General features: G+C 37.9%; 1 protein-coding gene across 1 annotated transcript in view; it reads right to left on the reverse strand.

The window, feature by feature from the left end:
* Positions 1-12,016, reverse strand: part of FN1 (fibronectin 1) — a 64,687-nt gene that overhangs the window by 35,875 nt on the left and 16,796 nt on the right. The window contains 8 exon segments of the mRNA XM_037849139.1: positions 1,058-1,324; positions 2,614-2,886; positions 3,579-3,773; positions 4,614-4,703; positions 4,803-4,931; positions 5,700-5,876; positions 6,065-6,245; positions 8,464-8,585. Coding sequence (XP_037705067.1) covers positions 1,058-1,324; positions 2,614-2,886; positions 3,579-3,773; positions 4,614-4,703; positions 4,803-4,931; positions 5,700-5,876; positions 6,065-6,245; positions 8,464-8,585 — 1,434 coding nt within the window.

Genomic DNA, 12,016 nt, shown 5'->3' on the forward strand with positions numbered 1-12,016 from the left:
TTACAGGGAAAACTTTAGAGAATTGTCTTTGGAAAATAAATTCCACAGTCATTTACAAACTAAGCTTGTATTCACTGTGAATATTTTATGCCATCTATATTTTTAAGTTAGTTAAAGAGTAAGATTTGTTGAAAGCATTTGGAAACTAGTTCAGTTTGCAATATATTCTGAGCAAAGTGCTTATGTTAGGTGCTCTGCAATTCAAAATGTCAAGTACAAAATAAAAAATAATGCTCAGCTGGAAATTAGGGATCTCATGATTCTTTGTAATGTAAATGTGAATGTATTTATTAGAATCAGTTTGCGAATACAGGCCTTTATTGTGATGTAATTTTGTAGAAGATGTAAGACCACTTCCTCTAAGATATTGAGCAAAAGGACAGGCATGACCAAAAATTATTGTCAGTATTCTTCCCTCTGTGGAATTTCAAGAGTAATTTAAGAAGAAAAATAATAGCTACTCTGTTCTGTGGAAGTATTTAATCTGCTGCCATCAACACTCATAAAGAAATCATTTCCTTAGCTTCTTGCTCTATCAGTTGGTTTGTATTCAATCGGTAGATGTTTCTTTTATCCCAGATTTAATGACTATCATTCATGCCCAAAGTCTTAGGTTGTAAAGAGAGGTGCTGATTTTTTTCTTGCCTTAACTTGTGTTTAAGAAACTCATTTAATACAATAGAATTGGATTTTCATATAACTGGGTGTTTGATGCCTACGCTACTCAAAGTGATGGCTCCCGAGGAAATAAGGAGCTTGGCAACGTATGTAAATTAATGCACCACTTCCTTCATCAAGAAAGTCTTGCTTCAAAAAAATTATCAACTGAACAGAACAGTGGGCTTCATGATTTACATCCTGGCACAAGCTCCAATACATGGATTGGACCAGCATGGACCAGCAGCCAATTCTTGAACCACACTTCGAGGATCACTGCTTTAAATCACGTACTAAGATTTTTAAGTTAACTTTTTAAAGATGTACGAAGAATAGAGAATGTAAATATAGTTAAGAACCTATCATGTCACTAAGAAAAGACTTTTAAATTTTAGCTCACGTGTGGTAAAGACTCCAGTGGCTTTGGGGCTCCGCTGGTTGCCTTTTACAGCCTCGAGGGTGACAGTGTACTCGGACCCAGGCTGCAGATTCCTCAGGAGGTAGTGGGTGGCAGGGGGCCCCACATTGTACTGCTTGGGGTGTCCTCCCCGGGTCAGGCTCACAGTCAGCTGGTACCGTGTTATCCGGGCCCGAGGTGGGGTCCATGTCACCACGACTGTCGAATCGGTTTCATTGGTAAACCGGAGGTTAGTGGGAGCATCCAGTTCTAGGAAAAAAGATGAAGCATATCACAAGATCATTAGACCAGTAATTATCATACTGAAATCCTAAAGCTTGACTGAATTAAAAGTATTCTCTCCCCAAGGTTGAAACTGAGTTTTTCAGTCAAAACTCAGGAAAAATTGAGCCATTCTGAGAAAGCATGCTGCACAGAACTTTGCCAAAACTCTGTATCAGCCATGAGAAATTGCTGACCTTTGACTAGGATCCTTCGGAAAGTCTAATTTTCCAGCATGGCTTTCCCACCCTCCTCAGATTTTATACTCATGTTATAATCATGGCACTAAAAACAAACAAATGTCTGAATCCCACAATTTACTCTGCCCTGAGCTGAACAGGTTAAGGAAACAGATGTAAGCTGACTAAAATGAGGGCAAAAAGAAAGGTGATGGCTCCATACATAATATAAGCAATACGTTATACACTTATTGAATGAATTGTCCTTTGCTTGGAGAAACAAAAGTTATTTTCACATGATTCAGTTTATATAATAATAACACATATTCAGAGCCTCAGATTCATGATAGAGTCCTAATGAGCTTCACTATCACAAAGAATCATATGAATTGAAAGTTTTCTCCTAGAGCATGACAGCTAATTGTGGCCTGCAGAAATTTAAAATGCTTTTCAGCTGAAGGAAACATTGGGGAGGTACTCAAGAACAATAAATGAGAGCATGGGTTTTGGTGTCAAAAAATACGCGGGTTTTGGATCCAGCTCTACCACGTTCTCTCTCTGTGACCTTGTGCAGAATTTTTTATAAGTGAACTCTTCACGCAGCCAACTATAATAATGAGCCCTGCCAGGGAAGGTCAAAAGGAGGATTAAATAAGACAATGCTTATAAAGCCCAAGCAGAGGATTTGGTGCCTAATAAGCATTAAACGTTTCAGCAATTATTATTCATAAATAATTCTAATGTAAAAGCATTAGGAGACTGCATTTTAAGTTTGATCTAGAAATATTTAGTTACACAAAAATGTACTCGAATGATTGATCCATGTCTCCATAAGCAAAGGAAATTAGTTCCTCTCAAATTCTCCTCTCTTATGCCATTCAACTGGCATGTGTATTTTAGAAATGGGTTACACTTAGCTTGCGTGAAGTTCGTCTGGGTTTTTGTTTTTAAATTTAACTGCGTTTTTCATCCACTATACATTCCCTCATCAGTGAGTATATTCCTCTTTCTGAGATGGAAATCTAGGAGTGAACAGTGTGCTGCACATTTCTCCCGGGTGGGAAGTGAGGGTGGTGTGGAGTCAGGGGCAGGACGTACTGGTGGTCTGTTCCGCCTTCAGGGGCTTGCTCTCCCGCCCGTGGTTCACCGCGAAGACCTTGAAGTAATAGGTGACCCCGGGGGACAGCCCGGTGACCTCCGCAAAGGTGTTCCTGCTGATGGGCAGCCTCTGCCCGTGTTCCCCGGGCAGGTTGACGGGGATGACGTCCACGCGGTAACCGGTCACTGCACTCTCAGGGGGTGTCCACATGATGGTGACCTTCACGTCCGTCACCTCCACAAACTGCAGGTCTGTGGGTGGGGGGACTGTATCTAAAGAGAAGAGACCATCGGTCACTCACAAGTCCTGCTGAAAAGTAGCTTTTAAAAAAACCAGTTTCCTGGACACGTCAGGCAGTTCATAGAATTCCAGAGCAAGCTAAGTGTGGTCTCTGAATGAGAAAGCATACTTTTTTTGGCATCTATTTCTGTGGTTCCGTTAACACTGCTTGCATTATGGCATCTGAAGCTTCTATATAAAATATGTAGGTAAGCAGATAAGTTCCCAGTATATACAGTGTCATATGTGGGGGTTAAAAACACACAAACAAACCGTTATGGATGACCACAGACAGAAAGTGATGGTGTTCATTTTCCTAAAACTTTTTATAATACTTAAGACCAACTGATGAAATTTACTCTTAAGCCTCTGGGGGAAAAGATGAAACTTTATGTTGTCAATTTTTAATCAGGAAGGCCAATAGCTATCTGTGATAAGTTATTTTATAGTGTGGATATTTCAGCCAAATTTCTTAAGTTTAGGGATCAACAAATCTGTAAGATTACTTGCACATGGGAACTGCTGACACAGACAAAACAACAGTGACTCAGTGATAATAGTTTTGTCTTACACTTCTGGACCTCTTCAGGAGCCTGGTAATGAACACATGCCTCCAATGGGGGTGAATGATGCTACCCAGCTAAACACTAAGAGGTAAGATAGTATGTGTCTTTTGTTAAGTTACCTGAACGTGGGACACCAGTGGTTTCCTGCTGGATGAAAACAGGAGTACTTTCTTGGTTTTCTTCCACAGCATAAATAGTGATGTTATATTGAACACCAGGTTGCAAATCACTGAGGGTGACAGAATTGGCAGTTTCAGGAAGGTTGAGTTCTGTGCTACCACCTTCAAGTGACGGTGAATAGACAATCTTGTAGCCTGCAGATTCATGAAAAAAAGGAAGTACACTGTTTTAGGAAATAAAGATTGAACAAAAAAACCCCACAAATCTGCCCCTACTCCACCTTGTCTAATAGTCTTTAGCATCTTGTTTAATTAGTTAAGAACTGGTGGTTCTTCTGACTCTTTCAATGTTGCCCCTTCGTTGCCCATTTTTTCTCAGCACCAAGATAAAATAAGGTCATACAAGCCTCATTAATAATAAATACAATCTTTAAAAAACAGAGATCCTTAAAATGTTGATTGGAGGAGCTATAATGTAAAAATATTCATGTTAAGTGTTTTCTCCTCTTTGAGCTTTGGGCACTGGAAATATTTAATTGTGGGGAGAGCCGGGCACCCTTCCCTCACTGCTATACCTTGTAGGAACTTCAACAATGAGACAGCTGAGCCACTTAATGAGCTAAGAAGGCAACTTGGCAACCTCTTTAAGAATCTCTCAGAGCAAGATTTCCAAGAAAATTACCCCCTCTACAACCATCGGAATACTACAACCAATGAGCCGGCTTTAGAGATTTTGTGTGTGTGTGTGTGTGTGTGTGTGTGTGTGTGTGTGTGTGTGTGTGTGTGTGTGTAGGGAGTGGGTAAAATTGATTAGCAGGGAAATGGTCCATGAGAAAGGAAGATTGTAAGACTTGAAAATAATCACATTCTTAATCAGTATTGCACAAACACACTGATTTGCAAGACTCTACCAAACTGTAATAATTATATGGGGAATTTAAAGCGATATGCTGTTCCAAAAAGCAGACTCTGCTCCCTCACTCCCCCTGCCATCAAGATGAACATGGCAGCCAAGGACCAGGAGGCCACACTGACCTGTGATGGGCGCCTGCGGCCTGCTCCAGCTAACCACAATCGACGTGTCATCAACTTGGTCCACGGTGGGGTCAGGGGGGGCATCAGGTGCTAACAAAGAAAGAAAGGAAGAAACGAAGAAGACATTTGCTACAGGCCTATGTTTTACAGAACAGATTCTTTTGACACCAGCACCAAGTCCCCATGTACCTGTTGTCTGTGAAGTAGACAGGATCAAACTCTGTTCCCCTTCTTCAGATATCTGATAGACATTTACGATGTATTTTCGGCCTGGAAGCAGGTCAGGGATGTTCACAGAAGTGGCCGTGCTTGGAAGATCTTTGAAATAAAAAGGAAAGATTAGTGATCAGCTCAATCAATGCCCCCAATGACTCCACACTATGTTAGAAAACTATTTTTAAAAACTATATATTCAAAGGGGGAAAAAAAAAGACTAGAAGGAAACGCACTAAAGGATAACCAGCATATAGCACTATGTTATGGGATAATTTGTTTTCTTCTTTGTGTGTGGGTATTTTCCAAATTTTTGGCCAAATATGTATAATTTCCCAATCACTCCCCAAATTTTTAAAAATAGCCCTCTGTAATTAGAGGTCAGAAGAGTGGTCATTGGTGGGGAGGGATGATGGGGAGTGGGGTACGAGGGATAGTCTGGTTACAGGGGCGTGTTTTCCTTATAAAAATTCATCAAGTGGTAGATCTGTGATTTTTGCACTTTTCAAAAAGCATGAGAATTTGAGAAGCATGAATGAGTTCCCTAAAAAGCTAAAAATTTTCAGCTGTAGCCCTCACACTGGCAATTAATTCCATAAAGAAAACAAAACATCTGTTACAGAGACCTATGCCCAGGCAAATACATAGGCAGCTCAATCAGAGACCAGGAAAATGTGACAATGGTGCAGGAAAAACCCAGCTGAGTTCTAGAAAGGGTCAGTGCCTTCCTTCCACAAACCCAAGGTCAGTACATTCACAATCTGAGCTGTCATTTAGGTCCAAACCACAAAGACCACCTTCTTGGATGTCCCCTGCCAAGAGTGTTTACCACCTCCCATTGAGGACCTGTCACGAGCTACAGCTTTAGCTTACCAAGGTACTGCGGCTCATCGCCCTCCTCGCTCAGCTCATATTCCACCCGGAATCCTGACAAAGTGTCTGAGGCCGAGACCCACGAGACCACAAAGCTGCTGGCCGTGATTTCTGTCACAGATTCAGAAGTGGCCACCACAGGAGAAAGGGGTGTCGTCTCTCCCGTCACGGTGTTGCCTGGAAAGACACAGAAAGGGGAAAGTGAGCTTTCAGCCCTTTACAAAATTTATTACCCTAGTCTGCAGATCGTCACTTTTTAAAAAATGCCGATGCCTTTTGCGGAAGAATAAGAAGGAAAGCCACTTCCTGAGCAGAGCTAAACTCTGAGAAATTCAGGAGATACGCGGGGAAGGCTGGGCACGTACTGGTCACTGGCGTGCTCGTGCTGGTGGTGGTGAAGTCAAAGCGCGTCACCTCTCTGTGGCCGTAGTGCTGGACGCTGATGAGCTGCCCCTCATATATCACGCCTGGTGTCAGGCCTTTGATGGTGTATGAGTTTAAGTGGCCCGGAATGGTAGCTTCCTTCCAACGGCCTGGAGTGTTTTTCTAAAAAATTAAATTAAAAAAGAAAATCACATAAGTATTCACAAGCATGAGAACACAGAGACGGTATTCTGTAATCTTCAAAGAAGAACAAAGAAGAATGCAGCTCCATTCTGGAGGAAAATCAGGGGAAACTGGACTCAGTTCTGGGAACTGTAAGCAGAGTTTGTTAATATTCATAAATATTATTATAGCTAACATATGTAAAGAGCATACTATGTGTCACATTCTGTGTTTCACTTGTGATCTCCATTTAATCCTCATCCTGCCACCCACCAACCAAGATAATGATATCATTGCCCCTTTCTTACAGGTGAAGAAACAGAGAATTAAGAGACAAGCTTGAGGTTATACAGTCAGCAGGTGCTGGGCATGCTTCTATTTGCCAGACTAATTATTTAATATCAGTAACATACTATGATGCACCTAAATTTCACCTCTCCCAATTTTTCATTTCTATAATGAATAGAGATATACTTCTCTCTGAAGTGGGAAAAGAGCATATATTCTTTTAACTTGGCGATATACAATTGGAGACTCTTGCCTTGCAGAAACATTCAAAGGCATACCGTTATTTCATGAATCAGTCCCTGGGGCCATCGCACAGAAGGCTCAATCCGTCTGGTTTTATGACTCATTCTTGGAAAAGAACTACCCCATCAAAAGTGACTAACCAACTTTGGGCAAGACTGCAGAAGAATGTGATTCCGTTTATTTAACCTTTTGCTTCCAGTTTACATTTTCCTATCCTGTCCAACTTCATTAATATGTCATGAATCACAAAAACTCACTGCAATAAAATGTGTGGAAAAGAAACACCCTCACTTCAAACAAGAGGAACTGCTTTTAAGTGTAAATACTCTAAAATAATATATACCAAAATGTGTTTTTAATACTCTAAGATTTTTAAAAAATATTCAATCAATACGTTCCTCAAATAATTCAAATGGAACTGTTCTTCAAGTGTCCATTTATATTTTTGGAATAAAAGAGAGTGATCCTAGTACTCTGTACATTTAAATTTTAACTCAAATGCACAGTGAAAAAAATTTTGAAATTAGTCTTTACACTTTTCTCAGTTTCAATATAAACCTTTTATTAAATGTGAACCTTTTTTGGTTAGCTATCAATAGAAAGTATCAAAAAATAAAGTTTCAGGTGGCTTACAGTAAGGAAAAACTGAAAAATCTGTAATTGTTTAAAACATCAAAGAAATCCATCACTGCCACTCTTTGAAGACCTTCCAATTCAATGTACGTTTTATACTTACCTGTCAATGATAATGTTTGTTATTACAATGGTCTCATAATAATAAGTCAGAGTTAAGATTCAAGTAAACAAAATTGGTGATGAGATGAAGAGGTGAGAAAGCAGAAGTTGTTAGAAGGAAAATTCATTGATTCCACTGATGAACATCATTAGATACCAAGTTCTACAAATGGCTACTCAATATGCACATTACAAAAGAGGGTGAAAGAAGAAAAAGCATGAGTCCAACAGCTTGATGTTTTCCTAAAGAGATTAAATACAACTGCATGAGTTGGCCAAAGAATTTTTTATTTTTACTTGCTGGAATTCAATACCTGTGACTTAAAATGGACCCTTTTCTTCTATGTTTAAAATAGTGTCTCTTAAATTATGAGTCATAAACTTTGAGGACGTACCAGAGTAGGTTTGAGAGGATAAGAGAAACTAAAGTTTAACAGATCAATATCCTCTTTAGTATGCTTTCTTCAATTTCTAGTCACTTATAAAAAAAAAAATTACAAGGCCCATTATTTAAATAAACCAATTATCATCATCTACTTCCCTCTCATCTCTTTCCCATCTATCTAAATAACTCTGTTTTAAGAGTACCAACAATGAGGTTTTAAAAAATGATCACTTAAAAAGCAAATCAGAAGAAAACTATTAATTACCTATCTTTTTTCAAATCAAACTGTAGATTCTCTCCCTGTACTGAGCAAGAATAACTCTAAACATTGTATTTTCTAAGTCCTTGCTAGAAAATCTTTATCACATAAAGAGCTAAATTCTTCTAAATACCAAAAAAGCTCAATCTACATGTCAATTAGATTGACTACATTTAGATTGTCTGGTTGGTCACTAAACAAATATCACTGCCATAAGAATAGTTAATAAGATCTGTTGGCTCAAAAGCTGAAAAAAAAATAAAGTCCTCAGAATTCAATAAGGTCAAGGTTTCTGGGTGGGTACTCACAGGTTTCCATCTGAGAATATACTTGGAAATGTGAGATGGTTCGGGTGCATTCCACTGGATGGGGTGAGAGTTGGGCTGGCTGGGGCCCTCGGTGATGATTACTTGGACAGGACCAGTTGTCCCTGAAAACACAGATGTGGGATTTGGTTATCTTGGGTAACATTTATTTATTCACTTGAACTTAAAATTTAGTGTCTATGGACAACCACCATTAAAGACAGTTTTGCTCATCACTAAATGACTATAATAAACATTCACTGAGATTAGTTTAATTCTTTCACACACTGACATCTGAAATCAACTCAATAAATCCATTGTTAGCTGAATAAATTATTGTCCTTTACATGAGAAATGCAAACAGAATTTAATGTTACAAGCAAACTAAAATAAACAAAAATTTTTTAAGGAGAATTCCTTAGTTTGCTTTTCTCTCTTCCATTTTCAAAGGAAGAATTATGAGAAAATTGTGAAACACCATTGGACTACCCTAACACAAATAGCATAATACAGAATACAGCTTCGCTTACTTATTATATTAAGCTTCTTTTGAAGCAAACTCTAATTTGTGGGAGCTTTCATCAAGAACTGAATTTACCATACAAGAAGGAACCAACATTCCAAAAGCCATATGATATGACGTAAACCAAACATATTTCCAAGTGGAGTAGACTCTTAGACAATTAGACAAAGGTAATAATTAAAGGCCCAGTTTTATTTCTCATCAGTTTAAGCATCCTATCAGTTTGGGAAAAAGTCTAGTTTCAATTTTATTCAAGAGGTGTACTCTAAAATCATACCACTGATTGATTAAATAATTGAGATTAAACTTATTTTTTTCTAAAAGCAGTTATTAATTGATATGACATTATAAGGTATATACTAAATTCAATATTTCCACATCTTGATGTGTGTGGCTGTTACCAACAAAATTTTCAGCATGGTTTTAGGTTCTTCTGTTTAAAAAAGAAAAGCAAGATAAGGGAAATGGAATTAATACCTTAATAGTGTAGAAGCCATTTAGGATTGCAATGAAATAGCTGGAAAATTTATGCTTGCAGAACGGAAGACTGTCTTTTTTCTAACCACTGCCTTTTTTATGAAATCAGTTAACTTTCAACTTAGTAGAAATAACAATAAAGTGCCTTGTAATAATCTTTTCAAAAATTTCTAACTGCCAGTCTGTCAGACAGAAATTTTTTCCTGTTTAGTAAAGCACGAGTACTTCATCAGATTATTAACAGATTTAAATTTTCTGAAAGCTCCTAGAGAAAAAAAAAACATTGATTTCCAAGCTTAATTACAATCTTAGGCTAAATTCTCTTTGAAAACAAAGTTTTCTCTAGCAAAACAAATACATAACTTACATATTTGTGTGGAATCAGAATTCTAGAATAATATACTCACTTCAACTCTGGGACTAATTCAAAATTGGCTGAAGACTAACAGAAATATTCTTTGAATCTGAATTTCGTTTAACACACATACTTCCCAGCCACATGAATGTCAGAACTCATGTATAAAATTCTCAGTTTTCCATTCTAAAGCAGTATATACTTCATAGAACATGGCAGGATGTTTGTTTTAATGAATTGGCATAAGTCAATTTCATGTTCCTCTTTGAATCACCCCTTGTGATCATGAAATCCTCACAAATGTAAGTAAGTTTTTAAAGACAAATATTGAGGTTAAATTTTAGAAATGTGACTATTTAAAGTACTTCCATGTAAATATGTAAACACAGGAATATCCTGCCCTTAAATTATTTATGATAATTGCCATAAATTTGTTTAAATATTGATCTTTTAAAGAAATCCCATTATAATTTCCTCAAGTAAAGAGAAACCTGACATGCATTTTATTGAGTTTGTCAATCAAGATTTTGAAGGGGAAAAGTTTACCATAAAATGTCTAGTAAGATTAAATTTTAAGGATACAACACAAATGACCTTTCCTCTCTACCTTTAAACATAACCATGCTCCTATGTCCACAAGAAGGATAGTAAAGGGAAGGGAAGAGAAGAGAAAAAGGCTACGTCCATGGTTTTTACCCAGTCAAGACCAATGGAGCAAAACTGTAGAAGTTTCTGTTCCTTATTAGAACTTCAAGCACTGGTGTGGAATTCTGTGTATTAAAATTTAGGCTTATGCCATAGCCCATCCTGCCCACCTTTAAGAGAACTTCACCAAACAACAGTGATTTCATGCAGTTAACACATTCTTATCCAGAAAGTAAAGAGACTGTGTCAGTGAATTGTAAGGTCAATTAACTTCCTATTATGGCTAAACTCTACCTTATGCTACATATATTTGAAGACAGGAGAGTTGAAATTTTTGGCATCTTTTACATTGTTTAGATATAAATTTTTGATAATCCTTTTGATACTGATTAGTTGGTATAACTTTTTAAATTGACCCAATTGACATATGCTGCAATTACTTCTGCAAAATCTTTACTCCCTCTCTTACTCAGTATGATCGGACTAACCATAAAATTAAGTAAAGATATGATACAACATCTATACTCTTTAAATCAGTTTAAACTAGTCCAAAATGGATAACTTCCAATAATGGTAACCCTGGAGAAGTTAAACATTTATGAGTTTTCAACTCTGTCTTTTTTTCTCTATTTAATTTGCTGAGATCTGTGCTCTCCTAGTTGCTTATTGACAAGCCAAATACCTCTTATCTGCTGTTAGTTTGAACAACTTTATCAAGTTCTCTGTAGGAAGAACAAACAGGACAAGGCTCAGAGACAATTTGCTGGTAATCTGTCCTTCCTTTATTCTTCCCATGCTGTCAAAGTCTCACTATCTAGGATTGAACCCCTGATCCAAGCAGACATACAGATGAGCACCAAATCGCAGATCTGAGGGCAACAAACACCAACCCCCCACTTCCCTAAATCTCCTCCATGCCCAATGGGCTCTTGTTGTTATCCTGTTTAGAGAGCAATAATAAAGTCAATACGTTAGTCTCCAACACCAAGAGGACTCTTCCCGATCCAGATTTCATCTCTACCATGTCCACCTAATTGCTTCCAGTAAGGAGCTCTGCGGACAGGCTTACTTTAGGAGAGTGAGAAAAAAGGAGATCATTTCCATGCCATGCCAAAAAACAATCTTAAATCAAAATATGAGAGCATTTCTTTAGAAGTTTCTATTCTTTGGTTGTATCACTAACTTAAAAAAAAAAGGAAGGAAAAATGACTATATACTTTGTGAACTTAGAATATTTCTGCAATCAGATTCAAGACAGATATCATTAGGTAAAAAAATTCTTTTAAGTCATACCTACACCCAAATCCACGAACAAATGCAACTTAAGAGCCAAGTCAATCCATGCTTTGAGCTTGCTAAAGCAGTCACCTTCAGGGGCCTATACAGTGCCTGAAGTATGCAGAGAGCAGGGAGTCCCTTCCTCCACAGTTCAAAGAGAAGGGTGCATCTGGGTGACTGGCATTTAGAATCATAGTTGGTTAGACTGTTAGTGCTGGAAGGAACTTTAAAGATAATCAGCTGCAATCTCCCCTTTTTACAGATGAGGAACCGGGGGA

Source organism: Choloepus didactylus, chromosome 9, assembly GCF_015220235.1.
Source record: "Choloepus didactylus isolate mChoDid1 chromosome 9, mChoDid1.pri, whole genome shotgun sequence".
Classification (NCBI taxonomy): Eukaryota; Metazoa; Chordata; class Mammalia; order Pilosa; family Megalonychidae; genus Choloepus; species Choloepus didactylus.